At 38.2% G+C, this 18,443-nt stretch overlaps 1 protein-coding gene across 13 annotated transcripts in view; it reads right to left on the minus strand.

Moving 5' to 3' along the window:
* The window catches only part of ANKS1B (ankyrin repeat and sterile alpha motif domain containing 1B), a 1,079,287-nt gene that overhangs the window by 584,407 nt on the left and 476,437 nt on the right, over positions 1-18,443 (minus strand). For all 13 annotated transcript variants that reach the window (XM_060656669.3, XM_060656668.3, XM_060656666.3 and 10 more), the window contains exon 12: positions 15,005-15,185. In XM_060656669.3, coding sequence (XP_060512652.3) covers positions 15,005-15,185 — 181 coding nt within the window. The remainder of the gene's footprint in view (positions 1-15,004; positions 15,186-18,443) is intronic.

Below are 18,443 nucleotides of genomic sequence, written 5' to 3' on the forward strand. Positions count from 1 at the left end.
TATAAATAGCATTTTTCAAAGAAGATATTGATATGTCTCCATTCTTAAATTTTGTTCATTGTGGACCTCTCTTCCCCCAAGTCTATACTGGAGACTTAATGCCCAGAAGAGGAAGGACATACAAGTTTCTGGAAAATTTTAGGAAGAAAAATGCTGAATGAGATAGGATAGGAAAATAGTTCTACATTTGTGTCCTAAACTTTTCTTTCCAAGCTTTATCTGGAAAGCCTGTAATATAATAGGTATTGGAAGAACATGAAGAAAGAGGGACCTAGAATCCAAATCTCATCTACATTCTGGGCATGGCCAATTCTGAGTAAACTTGGTAGTTCCGCATGGACTGGCAAGGTCTTAACAATGAATTTTTCTGAGCCCTGTTCAGTGTCCTTTGAATGAGGCTCAGAGGTTCCTGTGGCCTCCAGAAGGGGGCCTCAGAGGCATCTGGGCTAAAAGCCAAGTAGGTTGCCATGGGGCCAGCTTGGCAAGGAGAGAGGAGACTGCAGCAGAGGCCAGAGTAGACAGATGGCAGATGTGGCTGATGTAGAGGCTCCACCTTACTAGTGAGAGATGAGCTGAGGCAAGCAGCCAAAAAGAGCTGGCCCTGGTGGCAATGATCTTGGCCTATATATATCACCCACAGGCTGTAGGTACACTGGGAGGGATACTCACATCCTACTGTCCCTTCTATGTTGCCTTCAGGGCCCAGTATTAACCATTTGTTAGGAATCTGAACAAAAAGCTAATTTAAACTTTTTCCACTTTCTTCAATGGTCTGATCTTTGCCCTCATTGACCCCTTACCAAGGATGACTTTGCTTCTAGTTCATAGAGAAAATAGGAGCCATCAGACAGTAAAATGCAAATTAGATCATTTCTCTCTGCTTATCAGCCTGCCATTGCTGTCATTGCTCTTTTAAGTCTCTTTTGGTCTTAGGATAAAGACCCAAATTCTGAACATAGCTTATAAGGGCTGCGTGATTGGCCTTTTACTTCCTCTGTGGCCTCAGCTCCTGCCACCTCTCCCCTTTGTCTGGAACCTCTAGTTTCATGTTAATTTCTACCACAGGGATTTGTTTTCAATATGCTAGTCCTCCTTTGAAGAATAATCTTCCCACCCCACTTTGGTTTAGTTAATTCTATTTTGTCTCTCAGAGCTCAACTCTTCCTGGCAAAGCTCTGCAGATTCTTGTATGAGATCAGTCATTCAGAAAGTCTCCCGGCCACACTCTGAGTTAATATATTTATTTTATGAGGCCCAAATATATCAATAGTCTTCTTCCAACTAATTTTATTGAGAATAATAAGTTCCCACCTGATAGTTTGCACTAAGCCATATTACCCCATCATTTAACTAACTATGTAAGGTATTTTCATATTTTTAAGTATCAAAAAACAGTCAATATTTTCTTTGTCAAGTATCTACTAACTTATATTTCTTGCCTTCTGTGTGATGTGTGTAGAAAGGCACTGGAGAAAATTCATGAGATTCCAGAGGGGAAATAGGAAAAGAGTAAGTATACAAGAGGCATTTTATGATTTATCAAAAACTGATAACAATATATTTGTACTACTACATATATATGATGTTTGAGATTAAAAGCTTTCCGAGAGATAACAGCTGGGAAGATGGCGGCGTAGGAGGATGCTGGGCTCACCGCGCATCCTGCTGATCACTTAGATTCCACCTACACCTGCCTAAATAATCCAGAAAACCGCCAGAAGACTAGCAGACGAGAGGCCCACGGAAGAGGGTAGGAAGGGCGGCGAGGCGGTGCATGCTACACAGACTGGCAGGAGGGAGCCAGGGCAGAGGGGCGGCCCGCCGACCAAGCAGACCCCCCCGAGTTTGTCTTGCAAAAGCGGAGGGGCCGGACAGAGTGTGTTCCGACAGCAAGCAGGACTTGACATCTGGAAGGTTATAAGCTACCAGCTCTGCTCAGAGAACGGGAGGTTTGGAGGACAACGGGAGGGAGAGTTGTTGAGCCCCGGACGACAGAGCTCAGCTTGGTGGGGAACAAAGGCGCTCGCCAGCACCATCTCCCTCGCCCATCCCCCAGCCAAAATCCCAAAGGGAACCAGTTCCTGCCAGGGAACTTGCTGGCACCACGCAAACACCCAAAGCTGTGCTTCTGCGGATCCATCCCTCCGGTGGGTCTGACTCCCTCCCGGTGCCACAGGGCCCCTCCTGAAGTGGATCTCCGAAGGAAAAGTGAGCTCATCCTGCCCCTCCTGCCCCTGTGCACCTTGCCCATCCACCCCAGCTAATACGCCAGATCCCCAGCACCACAAGCCTGGCAGTGTGCAAGTAGCCCAGACGGGCCACGCCACCCCACAGTGAATCCCGCCCCTAGGAGAGGGGAAGAGAAGGCACACACCAGTCTGACTGTGGCCCCAGCAGTGGGCTGGGGGTAGACATCAGGTCTGACTGAGGCCCTGCCCATCAACGCAAGTTATTCAAGACAGCACAGGGGAAGTGCCCCTCAGTCCCGCACCACTCTAGGGACTATCCAAAATGACGAAACGGAAGAATTCTCCTCAGAAAAAGGTCCAGGAAATAACAACAGCTAACGAACTGATCAAAAATGATTTAAATATAACAGAAAGTGAATTTAGAATAATAGTCATAAAATTAATCGCTGGGCTTGAAAACAGTATAGAGGACAGCAGAGAATCTCTTGCTACAGAGATCAAGGGACTGAGGAACAGCTAGGAGGAGCTAAAAAATGCTATCAACGAGCTGCAAAATAAAATGGAGACAACTACGGCTCAGATTGAAGAGGCAGAGGAGAGAATAGGTGAACTAGAAGATAAAATTATGGAAAAAGAAGAAGCTGAGAAAAAGAGAGATAAAAAAATCCAGGAGTATGAGGGGAAAATTAGAGAACTAAGTGATGCACTAGAGAGAAATGATATACGCATAATTGGTATTCCAGAGGAGGAAGAGAGAGGGAAAGGTGCTGAAGGTGTACTTGAAGAAATAATAGCTGAGAACTTCCAAGATCTGGGGAAGGAAAAAGGCATTGAAATCCAAGAGGCACAGAGAACTCCCTTCAGACGTAACTTGAATCGATCTTCTGCACAACATATCATAGTGAAGCTGGCAAAATACAAGGATAAAGAGAAAATTCTGAAAGCAGCTAGAGATAAACGTGCTCTCACATATAAAGGGAGACCTATAAGACTCGTGACTGATCTCTCCTTTGAAACTTGGCAGGCCAGAAAGGAATTGCAGGAGATCTTCAATGTGATGAACAGAAAAAATATGCAGCTGAGAATCCTTTCTCCAGCAAGTCTGTCATTTAGAATAGAAGGAGAGATAAAGGTCTTCCCAAACAAACAACAACTGAAGGAATTCGTCACCACTAAATCAGCCCTACAAGAGATCCTAAGGGGGATCCTGTGAGACAAAGTACCAGAGACATCACTACAAGCATGAAACCTACGGACATCACAATGACTCTAAACCCATATCTTTCTATAATAACACTGAATGTAAATGGACTAAATGCACCAACCAAAAGACATAGGGTATCAGAATGAATAGAAAAACAAGACCCATCTATTTGCTGTCTACAAGAGACTCATTTTAGACCTGAGGACACCTTCATATTGAGAGCGAGGGGATGGAGAACTATTTATCATGCCACTGGAAGTCAAAAGAAAGCTGGAGTAGCCATACTTATAGCAGACAAACTAGACTTTAAATTAAAGGCCTTAACAAGAGATGAAGAAGGGCATTATATAATAATCACAGGGTCTATCCATCAGGAAGAGCTAACAATTATAAATGTGCGCCGAATACGGGAGCCCCCAAATATATAAAACAATTACTCACAAACATAAGCAACCTTATTGATAACAATGTGGTAATTGCAGGGGACTTTAACACTCCACTTACAGAAATGGATAGATCATCTAGACACACGGTCAATAAAGAAACAAGGGCCCTGAATGATACATTGGATCAGATGGACTTGACAGATATATTTAGAACTCTGCATCCCAAAGCAACAGAATATACTTTCTTCTCGAGTGCACATGGAACATTCTCCAAGATAGATCACATACTGGGTCACAAAACAGCCCTTCATAAGTTTACAAGAATTGAAATCATACCATGCATACTTTCAGACCACAATGCTATGAAGCTTGAAATCCACCACAGGAAAAAGCCTGGAAAACCTCCAAAAGCATGGAGGTTAAAGAACACCCTACTAAAGAATGAATGGGTCAACCAGGAAATTAGAGAAGAAATTAAAAAATATATGGAAACAAATGAAAATGAAAATACAACAATTCAAACGCTTTGGGATGCAGCGAAGGCAGTCCTGAGAGGAAAATACATTGCAATCCAGGCCTATCTCAAGAAATAAGAAAAATCCCACATACAAAATCTAACAGCACACCTAAAGGAAATAGAAGCAGAACAGCAAAGGCAGCCTAAACCCAGCAGAAGAAGAGAAATAATAAAGATCAGAGCAGAAATAAACAACATAGAATCTAAAAGAACTGTAGAGCAGATCAACAAAACCAAGAGTTGGTTTTTTGAAAAAATAAACAAAATTGATAAACCTCTAGCCAGGCTTCTCAAAAAGAAAAGGGAGATGACCCAAATAGATAAAATCATGAATGAAAATGGAATTATTACAACCAATCCCTCAGAGATACAAGCAATTATCAGGGAATACTATGAAAAATTATATGCCAACAAACTGGACAACCTGGAAGAAATGGACAAATTCCTAAACATCCACATGCTTCCAAAACTGAATCAGGAGGAAACAGAAAGCTTGAACAGACCCATAACCAGCGAAGAAATTGAATCAGTCATCAAAAATCTCCCAACAAATAAGAGTCCAGGACCAGATGGCTTCCCAGGGGAGTTCTACCAGACGTTTAAAGCAGAGATAATACCTATCCTTCTCAAGCTGTTCCAAAAAATAGAAAGCGAAGGAAAACTTCCAGACTCATTCTATGAAGCCAGTATTACTTTGATTCCTAAACCAGACAGAGACCCAGTAAAAAAAGAGAACTATAGGCCAATATCCCTGAGGAATATGGATGCAAAAATTCTCAATAAGATACTAGCAAATCGAATTCAACAGCATATAAAAAGAATTATTCACCATGATCAAGTGGGATTCATTCCTGGGGTGCAGGGCTGGTTCAACATTCACAAATCAATCAACGTGATACATCACATTAATAAAAGAAAAGATAAGAACCATATGATCCTGTCAATCGATGCAGAAAAGGCCTTTGACAAAATTCAGCAACTTTCTTAATAAAAACCCTCGAGAAAGTCGGGATAGAAGGAACATAATTAAAGATCAAAAAGCCATTTATGAAAAGCCCACAGCTAACATCATCCTCAATGGGGAAAAACTGAGAGCTTTTTCCCTGAGATCAGGAACACGACAGGGATGCCCACTCTCACAGCTGTTGTTTAACATAGTGTTGGAAGTTCTAGCATCAGCAATCAGACAATAAAAGGAAATCAAAGGCATCAAAATTGGCAAAGATGAAGTTAAGCTTTCACTTTTTGCAGATGACATGATATTATACATGGAAAATCCGATAGACTCCACCAGAAGTCTGCTAGAACTGATACATGAATTCAGCAAAGTCGCAGGATACAAAATCAATGTATAGAAATCAGTTGCATTCTTACACACTAATAATGAAGCAACAGAAAGACAAATAAAGAAACTGATCCCATTCACAATTGCACCAAGAAGCATAAAATACCTAGGGATAAATCTAACCAAAGATGTACAAGATCTGTATGCTGAAAACTATAGAAAGCTTATGAAGGGAATTGAAGAAGATATAAAGAAATGGAAAAACATTCCGTGATCATGGATTGGAAGAATAAATATTGTCAAAATGTCAATACTACCCAAAGCTATCTACACATTCAATGCAATCTCAATCAAAATTGCACCAGCATTCTTCTCGAAGCTAGAACAAGCAATCCTAAAATTCATATGGAACCACAAAAGGCCCCGAATAGCCAAAGTAATTTTGAAGAAGAAGACCAAAGCAGGAGGCATCACAATCCCAGACTTTAGCCTCTACTACAAAGCTGTCATCATCCAGACAGCATGGTATTGGCACAAAAACAGACATATAGACCAATGGAATAGATTAGAAACCCCAGAACTAGACCCACAAACGTATGGCCAACTCATCTTTGACAAAAAACATCCAATGGAACAAAGACAGTCTCTTTAACAAATGGTGCTGGGAGAACTGGACAGCAACATGCAGAAGATTGAAACTAGACCACTTTCTCACACCATTCACAAAAATAAACTCAAAATGGATACAGGACCTGAATGTGAGAGAGAAAACCATCAAAACCCTAGAGGAGAAAGCAGGAAAAGACCTCTCTGACCTCAGCCGTAGCAATTTGTTACTTGACACATCCCCAAAGGCAAGGGAATTAAAAGCAAAAATGAACTACTGGGACCTTATGAAGATAAAAAGCTTCTGCACAGCAAAGGAAACAACCAACAGAACTAAAAGGCAACCAACGGAATGGGAAAAGATGTCATTTGCAAATGACATATCGGACAAAGGGCTAGTATCCAAAATCTATAAAGAGCTCACCAAACTCCACACCCAAAAAACAAATAACCCAGTGAAGAAATGGGCAGAAAACACGGATAGACACTTCTCTAAAGAAGACATCCGGATGGCCAACAGGCACATGAAAAGATGCTCAACGTCGCTCCTCATCAGGAAAATACAAATCAAAACCACACTCAGATATCACCTCACGCCAGTCAGAGTGGCCAAAATGAACAAATCAGGAGACTATAGATGCTGGAGAGGATGTGGAGAAACGGGAACCCTCTTGCACTGTTGGTGGGAATGCAAATTGGTGCGGCCGCTCTGGAAAGCGGTGTGGAGGTTCCTCAAAAAATTAAAAATAGACCTACCCTATGACCCAGCAATAGCACTGCTAGGAATTTACCCAAGGGATACAGGAGTACTGATGCATAGGGGCACTTGTACCCCAATATTTATAGCAGCACTCTCAACAATAGCCAAATTATGGAAAGAGCCTAAATGTCCGTCACCTGATGAATGGATAAAGAAATTGTGGTTTATATACACAATGGAGTACTACGTGGCAATGAGAAAGAATGAAATATGGCCCTTTGTAGCAACGTGGATGGAACTGGAGAGTGTTCTGCTAAGTGAAATAAGCCATACAGAGAAAGACAGATACCATATGGTTTCACTCTTCTCTGGATCCTGAGAAACTTAACAGAAACCCATGGTGGAGGGGAAGGAAAAAAAAAGAGCTTAGAGTGGAAGAGAGCCAAAGCATAAGAGACTCTTAAAAACTGAGAACAAACTGAGGGTTGATGGGGGGTGGGAGGGAGGGCACCTTTTGGGATGAGCACTGGGTGTTATATGGAAACCAATTTGAAAATAAACTTCATATATTGAAAAAAAAAAGCTTTCCTTTGGTACCTAAAATCATGGTGTATTGAAAGCACTGAATTTAACAATCAATAATTCAAGCAATTTATTTATTGCATATTTTTAAGGAAATAAACCTCGAAGATAACATTACACATCATTATCACTAGCCCTTAACTTCCTCTGTATCAGCTCACCCTAAATCTCAGCATGGAGCTTAACAATCACCTCAGCAGCCTGGCTTTGGTCTTCATGCCAGCTGGAGACCAAAGTCCCCCTCAGCTGCCTATGTCCAGTGGCTCCTGGAATAACATTGTCTCAGCTTTCAGGAGGTCTATTTTCAGTCTGGTGAACTAATTAAAAGGAAGGCCTTGGTTTGTCTTTCTGGCAATCCCCGAGCAGCGTGAAAGGTCCATGCCACCCTCTCTGTTCTAATTTTAGTTTTCCTCTAATGTTTCTTCTCCCTTGCAGAAAAGCATCCTGAACTGCTAAGCACTCAAAAGCTTTTGTTTTTTGTTATTTCTTCCATTTGGGTTAAAGCACTTTTTTACCTTACTCTTTTTAGATCCCCTCCCCCCAAAGGTTTTCTTCAGCAGGAGGTGATGTTTGAAATTACTAACAAAACTAGAGCTAATTAGTTACCTAGGGTTGTTAACTTTCTCAGCAAGTCCCCAAAGGGGCTAGCCCACAAAATTTTTTATACATAGAGCTTTCTGGATATAACTTTTCATAAAGTGGAACTATCTTTATGACTGTTAATTCCTAGCTTCTTTTCCCCCAGTAATTCACAACCCACCTGTCCAGGACATCTTCATTGCGGAACTCAGATCTCACAGGTCACTCTTTGTGAGGTAAAGCACTGTTTCTCAATCTTTTAAAACAGATACTCTTTACTCTTGATAAACATAAATTTATCACATAGCTTCCTCCCACCATACCCTACCCCACAGTCTCAACTATCTACTTGGCTTGTCTACATAGATACCCAATAGTGTCTCAAATTTAAATACCTAAATTAATATAAACTCCATCCTTCCAATGGTCAGAAGCACCCCAAATACTTGAGTTACGCTTTTGGTCTCTCATTTTCTCACATTCTACATCCAATCCATCAAAAAAAATATGTTGCCTCTACCTTTAAAATAGATGCAGAATTCTACCACCTCTCACTGCCTCTATTAAAAAAAAAAAACCCTGCTACCTGAGCAAAAAGAACACATTGGCAACTATTAAGAGTACCCCAAAGACTGAAATACCTTATCAGATGGGCTCTCAGGTCATTCAAAAGTTTCATTTGAGAGTAAGATGCATGGTGGTCAAGAGAACAAGTCCCCTAAAGGAGCAATCCTCAATGGAATACCACTCTCAGGGGGCCCTAGGCAGCCAAGGAATAACATAAGAGGTCTTGGCATCTCAGGGAAGGGTGGGAAAAAGTACAGAAGAGGTGAACCTAGACAAATGGAAAGACTAATTTAAATATTATGCATGCAGATCAATGTAAAAATACATCAAATATTTCATCTAAAAATTGTACTGATTTAATCACATTATTTAAGGCCATTTTGTGGAGGGATAGGCTAACTCAGTTGCTCACCTTCATAGTCCTAAGACTCTGTAATTACCAGTCATTATAATTGTTGCTGGTTTCTGGTGCATCCCCTCTCTGAATCTCCCTCTTATTATTCCAGTCCACTTCTTTAGTACCTTGACTCCAGCAATTCTTTGACCCCACTGGAATCTCCAATCCAAAGATCCTTTAAATTTTTCACTGTTACTTGTTCCCTTATTGTCCTCTTTTTCTTACTTCTCCATCTTAAATTTTATAGTCAAATATTACTCTCATCCTCTTGCATTCGTATTTCCTTGTTCTTTACTTCAATATATCCATTTGACAAACCATAATGTAAAGTTCAGCTCTACAAAAACGATGTACCTGTGCTCCTCCACCTGAACTGAACTGGAGAAAAACAGAGAACCACATTGGCCAATCCAACTTTGAGTTCATGAACATGAACCTCAAATGGGACCTTAATGCTGCCAGGCAATTACACCACACCTTCCTTTTCCATTCACTGTCTCTTTCTCCCAAATAACTCTTTTATTCCCTCTTCTCTTTCCTCAAACTCCACATCTTCTTCTCTATCCTTGTTCTCAACTGATACTGCTGCTTGCCTCTTTATAGAGAAAATAGAAACTATCAGAACACATGTTCCTCAGATTCTCACCACATGGATCCTGTCCAGCATTTGTACTCACCACACTGAAAACACCTGCCTGTTTCCCATGCTCCTGTCTAAAGCCAGTCTATCCTCTTAGGAACCCATTTTCTCTTTCTCCTCCTTCATCACAACTTTATAATTCTCCTTGGAAGAAATTTCTTGAAAAGTCAGTTTATATTTGCTCTAGAAGTCCTTTCCTCCCATCCCTCTTAATTTTTTTTCATGTTTATTTATTTTGAGAGAGAGAGAGCAGGCAGGGGAGGGGCAGAGGGAGAAGGAGAGAGTAAATCCCAAGCAGGCTCCATGCTGTCAGCACGGAGCCCAATGACGGCTTGATCTTATGGAATGCGAGATCATGACCTGAGCCAAAATAGAGTCGGATGTTTAACCGACTAAGCCACCCAGTTGTCCCCTTTTTGAAAAGACTTTTTTTCATCCTCCCGTTGTCTCTTAAATCAATTATGTTCAGCTTTTGCCCCATCAATTTCAATAAAATTGCTCTTGTCAAGGTCAGTAATAACCTCCACATTGTTAAACCTGCTAGGCAATTCTGACCCAGTCCTTATCCTATTCAACTTGTTAGCTACATTTGACAGAGATGATAACTCTTTCTTTCTTAATAACTCTCTTCATCTGAATTCAGAACACAACACTCATCAGAATATTTCCTCCAACCTAACAGGTTATTCCTTCTCAGGATCCTTTGCTGGTATTGCCTTTTATCCCCTCTTTCATCGAGTTCGGGTTTTGATATTCTATCTACACTCATTCCTTATCATCTATATACTGATATTTGTATCTTCGGACTGGACCTTCAGCTGCCTACTTGACACATCTATTCAGATACCAAGTAGTCAAACTTAAAGTGTACTCCTGGTACACCAAATTTCTCCCTGTTCACCAAATCTGCTTTTCTGACAACCTCTTACATTCAGACCATAGTAAATCCATTCTGACAGTTGTTTTGGATAAAAATCTTGCAGTTTTCCTTATTTCTTTTTTTCTCATATACTACATCCACTCCATCGTGAAATCCTATTGGATTTACCTTAAAAATATGACTAATATCCACCCATTTCTCTATACCTCCACTTTTCACCTTTGATCTGAGTTGGCTTCATCTCTCAACTTACCACTATAATAACCTCCAACTGGCCTTCTTGCTTCCACTCTGTCCCCCTTCTTCAATCCAGTCTCAACACAATGGAATAAAACTCATAAATTGAAGTTAGATAATGTCACTCTTCTCAAAGACCTGAATGTGCTCCTCATTTCACTCCGAGTAAAAGCCAAAGTCCTTATAATGGTCTATTAAGTCCTACATGATCTAACTGCACCCCCTTCTTACCTACAAATATTATATATTTCAGGGAATGGTAATTTGATTTGACAAGTGTGCTTAAGCATCAGAAACTTTAGAGGCTTCCTTGAACTTTTTCCCTTTACCATCATACGTCCAATCAGTTATCACACCCTGTTGATGACTCTTTTCCTATATCTTTCAAATCCATTTACATCTTTCCATTGCCGATGACACTGTTTCTCCCCACCTCCAGGCAAATCTATCTCAAATCTATCTACCACATTTAATACTAAAGTGATCTTTCTAGTTAAATGTAAACCTATTTATATCATTCACGAGTCTGTACAATTCCAAAGGTCTTTCACTCTAACAACTTTCTTTGATGATTCATAAATTGATACTTGGATTATATAAGACAGTGCCTTTCAAGTAGAAAGCTTTAGTTATAATTCAAGCTACTTTTGAAATGTCTATTATAATAAACTCATTGGGTCATTTATTCAAAGTGTTTTTTACAGCATAAAATTCCTTTTTTGAGGGTATATTAGTCTTTGTTCTGTAAGTAACATTTTGTCAAGATTAATTCTTGTGCATGTCATCATTTATAAAATAAACTATAGATTTATCTAATAATTTAGATTATTTTTTTAATTCAAGAAAAGGTCAGCTACCCTGACATAAGTACAGACCTATGTACAGACCTAGGCTATTTCTATCTTAAGGTTACTACAGATTTCAAACAATAATACTATGGAAGAAAAATAATAATATTAAACAACAATGATGATAGTATTAAAGAAGAATATTAGTTTCTATAGTTTACAAAATGTATTCACATAAATAAAGCTAATTTATTACTACAAGTACTCAAGGAGTAGATATTATTTCCCCTTTTCCGATGAGCAAATTGGAGATCAGAGAAGATAGGTGATTTGATGAAAAATATCCAGCAAATCAGTGACACTATTGACTCTGGAATTCACTCTCTTTCGAAGCATATTATGTGGTAGTGTCTATATGTGCAGGTTTTTTTTTTTTTAATGTTTATTTTATTTTTTGAGACAGAGAGAGACACAGCATGAGCAGGGAAGGGGCAGAGAGAGAGGGAGACACAGAATGTGAAGCAGGCTCCAGGCTCTGAGCTGTCAGCACAGAGCCCGACGCAGGGCTCAAACTCACAAACTGTGAGATCGTGACCTGAGCCGAAGTCCGACGCTTAACCGACTGAGCCACCCAGGCGCCCCTATGTGCAGGTTTTTACATACAAAATATAATAAATCATCTATGTATAAGACATTTTAAGTTGATGAATGTCTACCTTAAAAGTTTTAGTATAAAATTCAAAGTTTTATCTCTTCATATAAAACAAATCAGCATTGTCCTACCACACTATTACTAAATATCAGTTTATTCTAAAATTTTTAATGTAATATGGAGGTGACATCTTACATTAGGAAACCATAGTAACATGCTGTTTGAAACCATTTCAACCTTTAAAAGGTTAGATTTCAGTTCTGTTCAAAGGTCAGACCTGAAAATACCAATTTTGGAATGTGTGGCAAATTACAATTTCTCCACACATTTTGGATGGTACCAGTGGAGTCCTGGAAGCAGTAAAATATGTGTGTTTTTATCTTCTCACTCTGGTGCTCAGAGGTTTGTGAATAGACCTATCATTTCTTTTAGTCTTAATTTTTAAATAAATAAATAAATAAATAAACAAACAAATAAATTTTCTATCTACCTCAAAGGACTGTTGAAAAAACTCAAAAATTAATCATCCAAAGAAACACTTGGTGTACTAACTGAAATGAAGCTGAGATTTTCCTAAAGCAAGAATCAGAGTACTTGTCATCTCTCCCATTTTAGAATTTTAAATCTGGTAATAGTCATTCAAATCAGTGTTAATTGAGTAATAATTATATATACAGACACTTTCTGGGATCCACATACCATTTTTATTCACAAAGTATATCCCACCCTTCCTCTCCTATAAAGTTGAATCTGGTGCATGGCAGACATACAATAAATGTTCACATTCAAGGAATTAATGCTAGTCTTCATTAATATCATAATGACTACTACTAACATGTATTGAGCATTAACTATGTGCCAGACACAGTGCTAATTACCTTATGTGCATTACCAGGCTATAGAGTAAGTTAATACAATTAATTAATTGGTAGTTTAATTCTACACCTAAGAACACAATAGCATAAAGAGGTTAAGTCTTATAGCTAGGTATGATATTTAGTTCATGGTTAGTAAACAAACTTAGGTATCCTGACTTCAGTGCCCACAATGTATCAGGGATCCATTCATTTTAGCTTACAATTCTAGAAAGAGGAGAGAAGATAATAAAGAAATAAACAAATGAAGAATGTAATTTTATGTAATAAATAAGAATCTGGAAAAAGGAAGGAGGAAAATTTGACCGAAGTGACAAAAACAATGTTGAAAAGTGGTTAAGAACATGGACACTACCACCAAGTTTGAATCCCAGGTCTGCCATTATGGGCTAGTTAGCTATTTATCCTCTATCTGTGTTTCCTTGTCTATCATAATAATACCTAATTCACATATCAGTTATGAGATTTAAATGAGTTAATATACATAACATGCCTAAAATAGTCTGTGATACATAACGTTAAAGTATTTGCTTGAAACTTATTGGTTATTGATATTACTATGATTGTTCTTTTTGCATCTTTGCTATTATAATTGTCATCACATTGAGGGCCTTACTCGAAATAAGGTGATCTGGGCAGGCCTCTATGAGAAAGTGTATTTGAGCCAAAACTCAAATGACACTCAGACACATGAAAATTTGAAGACAGAGATTCCAGGCAGCAGGAACCAATGTACAAAAGCCCCACAACTAGAATGCCTAGAAAAGAAGGCCAGTGTGGTCCGAGATGAGTTTGCTAGAGCTTAGGTTAAAGAGCTGGTCAGAGCTAGGTTATATTGAACTTCACTGGCCATGGTGAGAAGTTGAATTTTATTCAAAGTTCAGTGAGAAGCCACTGAGCTTAATGATGATAACATACTTTGATTTACCTTTTATAAATATCACTCTGGTTGCCATGAAAAGATTAGATAACAGCTTCCATAAAATATCAATGTCACCACTTTCATTAATCATTATTTTTTAAATCTTAGTTTTCCTAGGGGAAAATAATTTTCTGGATATTTTTGGACTGTTTTGTATCAGTGCTCTTAAAAGTACAGTCAGAGTAAAGGACTTACGTAGAGTGCATACATTTATACACATACACAATACTCATTTTGAACAAAGGTTATACGGAATACCCATATAAATGATACTTTATGATTCTAAAATCCATATTAATCATATCTAGTGGATTTAAAAATCATATCTCTTTGAGGGAAAGTAGTAGAATCGTTCACTTACTTTAATATAAAGGGAGGAAATTCCTTAGGTTCCACTTCTCATATTTCTGTCATTAGGACTTACAATTATTAGCTTCTTGCCCCCAGAGAAAGGAAACATTGCAAATCCGATTGGGTGGAACCAGGTGTGTGTTAACAGTGGGTGTGGTTACTTTCCTTAATCTTCTCCTTACCCCCAGCCTTATTTCCTCACACTTCTCCTCTCCAAGTTCACTTTGGTTCGAGTAGATTGAAAGCCCACTTAGGCCAAACCGTCCAACTCAGTCTTATCAGGTTGATGCAGGTTCTGTGGCCTCAAATCAGCTATTAATAAAATCCTATATTGAGTTGATACCACTGTATGGAGAGGGGTAAACGCAGTGGAAGAAAAGCATTTCCAGGTCTCTGGTTCTTTTACTGCCATAATAGCATTAAATTATCATCCTTTAATATGTAATACCTGAAAGACCATTAATGTATTCAACAAGAATATTATATTCACACTCTGACAAAAATTGTAATGCCCTACATTGTTATACATGTGGGTGAACGAAAAGCACAGTGCAATTTGTAGGAAGATTCCTCTTAATTCCTTGAACTCATTAAGGCTTTAGTTTTAAAAGTTCAAAAATATAGCTGCATAAAGTGAACTGCTTTACCTGTATGGCTAGTTCCGTTGTTCTTGACTTCTGTGGTTCCCACAGAAGAGGTGGGCGGACTAACAGGAGGGCTGGAAGTAAAGCTTGCACACCCTGCAGATGTGTTGATTTCAAAATATTCTTGGTTGTGATTCATTCGATGAAAATCCAGAGAAGACACAATAGATGTTCGTTGTTTAGGCTAAAATAAATGGGCATGATGAGAGTATTAATATGATCATGTTCATCTTCAGCCTTATCTCCCCATTGATTTAATCTAACTGATGATTTTATCAAACTATCTGGTTTTTATACTCAAAATATAATTGTACTTTACAGAGAGACACTAAATAATCCCTTGATTAATTAAATAATAAAAAAATTGTTTACTGAAAACATATTTTGGCATAGCTGATAAAATAACTTAGACTTTTTGTTAGAATTCCCCAGAAGACTGTACAGATATAGTACCCAATTTTTTTCTTAATAATCAATTCAGAAAGTTGAAATTTTAAAGACACCTTTCATTTAACTAACATTTATTAAGCATATGGTATTTTCCAGACCCTGAGGATATAGAGTCTAATAATAAAAGAGCTCTTAAAACGTTGAAGCATAATTAAGGCAGTTCTGTTTTGTTGTTGTTGTTGTTGTTGTTGTTGTTCTTCTTCTTCTTCTTTTTCTTCTTCTTTATATAGTCCAAGGAATTGATAGCATTACATATTTTCCCCAAGTACCATATGCTGGAATTTGATCATCAGAATTAAGTTATATAGAACATTTCCCAGGACTTAAGAATCTACTTGGTATTTGTAGTGAACTTCGATTTCCCTTTTTAAGGATTTTAATTAATCCCCAAATAGAAAATCAATTTAAACATAAAAGTTAAAATCATGGAGTAATAGCAGATATAATTTGCATCCTTTGTCAGTAATGAATTGCTCCCTATAGCAGTTTTCTGTTTTTTTTTTTTCCCATAGTTTTAATTACATACACTTTTCTTCCTGACTAGCAGAGCTTCTAACATTATCCTTGGCAGTCTTTTTGGCACTCAGAATTGTGTGCATTTCCCAAGATTCAATCCAAGTTTTCTTACTTTTTTTTCTCATTAATATTACTTAAATATTAAAAATATCCTATAATAATTAACAAGAGATTAACTTCAATCTCTTTACAATAAATTTTACTGTACTTTACTATCCCCAAAGTACAATAAACTTTTGGTTTATTTTGATCACTGCTATCAAATACTGGTTTATTTAACCAATGTACTCCATAGATTATTTTCCTGCAAAATATTCAAGTTACCCTGTCTCTTCCAGCTCATCATGTTTTTTTTTTAACATTTAATTTAGTCTACAATTTAAAATAAACAATGATAATGAAAAGGTCTCTATTTTACAGTTTTTTTAATATAAGGGGTACAAATGATCACAATATGCTTTATTATCTCACCATTGCAATACTTTTATGAAAGAGTTTTAGAGGCACTGTTATACAAGCAAGTCATTTATTATTATGACACATCAATTCAGTAGTAGAATTCAAATTAGTACTCCCATAGGATTCAGTTGCTTTTGAATTATGAAAGATTGAGGTACAATGTCAGGCTTGGTTTTTCACAAAATTTCTGTCCTTAGGGCTACTGAATCTCAATTTCACATTCATGTTCTTTCTACTAGACTATATAACAGCAATTAAAAGGCATGAAATATGACACTAGCTCCAATGGAAACTCAGGTACGGTCATCATCTTGGTTTTGTTTTATTGTGTTGTGTTGTGATTTTGTTTCACTTCATATATAAGCAATGGGCCAAATTTGTATGATGTTCCTTCTCATAAACTTTATAAAGATCAAGTCAACTGATACATATGGCTCCTTTAGCGCTGTTTGTTTTTTTAAAGTTTATTTATTTATTTTGAGAGTGAGAGAGAAAGAGAGAGAGAGAGCACAAGTGAGCAGGGGAGGGGCAGAGAAAGAGGGAGAGAGAGAATCCAAAGCAGGCTCTGCATTGTCAGCACAGAGCCTGATACAGGGCTCAAACTCACAAACCATGAGATCATGACCTGAGCCAAAACTAAGAGTTGGACGTTTAACCTAGTGAGCCATCCAGGCACCCCTTTACTTCTGTTTCTTAAATACATGTTTCTTAACTTGACTACACAAAGCTCTAATTATATTAAAATCAGAATTTGTTATGCAATCACAAAAGCAAACAGGTTATTTTTTGTTGTTGCCTTAATTCCTTCCAAAAATATTTGTTTAGTATTACTAAACTGTAGATACCTTGGCAAGCAATGTGATAGGAATAAGACTAATGAGACATTGTCCTTGCTCTCCAGGTGATTATAGAGTTGAAGTGGGAGAAGGGTGGTGCATGAGGGAAGAAACAACCCAAGGATTATCCATTAGTGCAGTACTATACAATGATAAGGACTAATGTAAGTGGAAGCACAGAATATAAATGGTGAGTCTCTACTTTAGAAAGGGGATCAGGAAAGGCTTCCACAAGCAGGTGATTGATGGCTGAGTTGAATCTCAATGAAGCAGAGATGGTAGGCAGACAAAAGAGGATGGGGAGAAGAAAAATACAGACTGCATAAAGTTCATAATGGCTACAGTGCAGAGTATGTGAGGTGGTGGTAGGTACAAGCCATGAGATATTACAGATTGCTGGGTCCAAATGATAAAGGGTTCTAATGCCATGTTAAGGAATTTGACTTTAGCTTGAATATTTTAGGGAAACACTGAATGATTTCTAAGCAAGAGGATTTGATTTCATGGTTGGGCGTGCATCTTAATAAACTCATTTTAGCAGTTTAGAAAATGGATTGGTCAGGGCTGGATTAGAGGAAGAGAGACTAATTAGGAAGACATTAAAGAGTTCCAGCCAAGACAAAGTGAGGTCCTGAGGTAAAGCAGTGACAACAGTGTTGGAGATAGCAGATGTTTTTAGGAGATGCTAATGAGGTTAGCTCTTTAGGTCTTGGCATCTGATTGGATGTGAAGGTTGATTTTAAGGAAGAAGTCTAGGGCAACTCACAGATTTCTGCTTGGGTAAATGCTGGAAGATAAGTTTGTGTGTGTGTCTGTGTGTGTGTGAGAAACAGAAATATACTAAGCCAGAAGTACACAAGTTGTAAGATATACTATTGGGATTCAGTATAGACTGCTTAATACGTGGTTATGCAAATCTACATGAAATTTCTCTTTCTTTCTTTGAGCAGAATGCTATAATCTCACTGTAACATGGCTTCAAATAAAATAAATGGAGGGAGGGAGGCAGGTGAATGGAAATTCCAAAGGGAAGGAACCATGGATCCGTGATCATCTAACTGCATTATTATTTGCTTCTTCAGAGCTGTCTATTGGTTATTATTAGCCAGCTTAAGGAAAAGTCATTGGGGGAGTTATTACCCAAAGCTCTCTGAGTATCTGAGATGATGAAAAATGAGAAT

This window comes from Panthera onca, chromosome B4 (genome assembly GCF_046562875.1).
Source record: "Panthera onca isolate mPanOnc1 chromosome B4, mPanOnc1 haplotype 2, whole genome shotgun sequence".
Classification (NCBI taxonomy): domain Eukaryota; kingdom Metazoa; phylum Chordata; class Mammalia; order Carnivora; family Felidae; genus Panthera; species Panthera onca.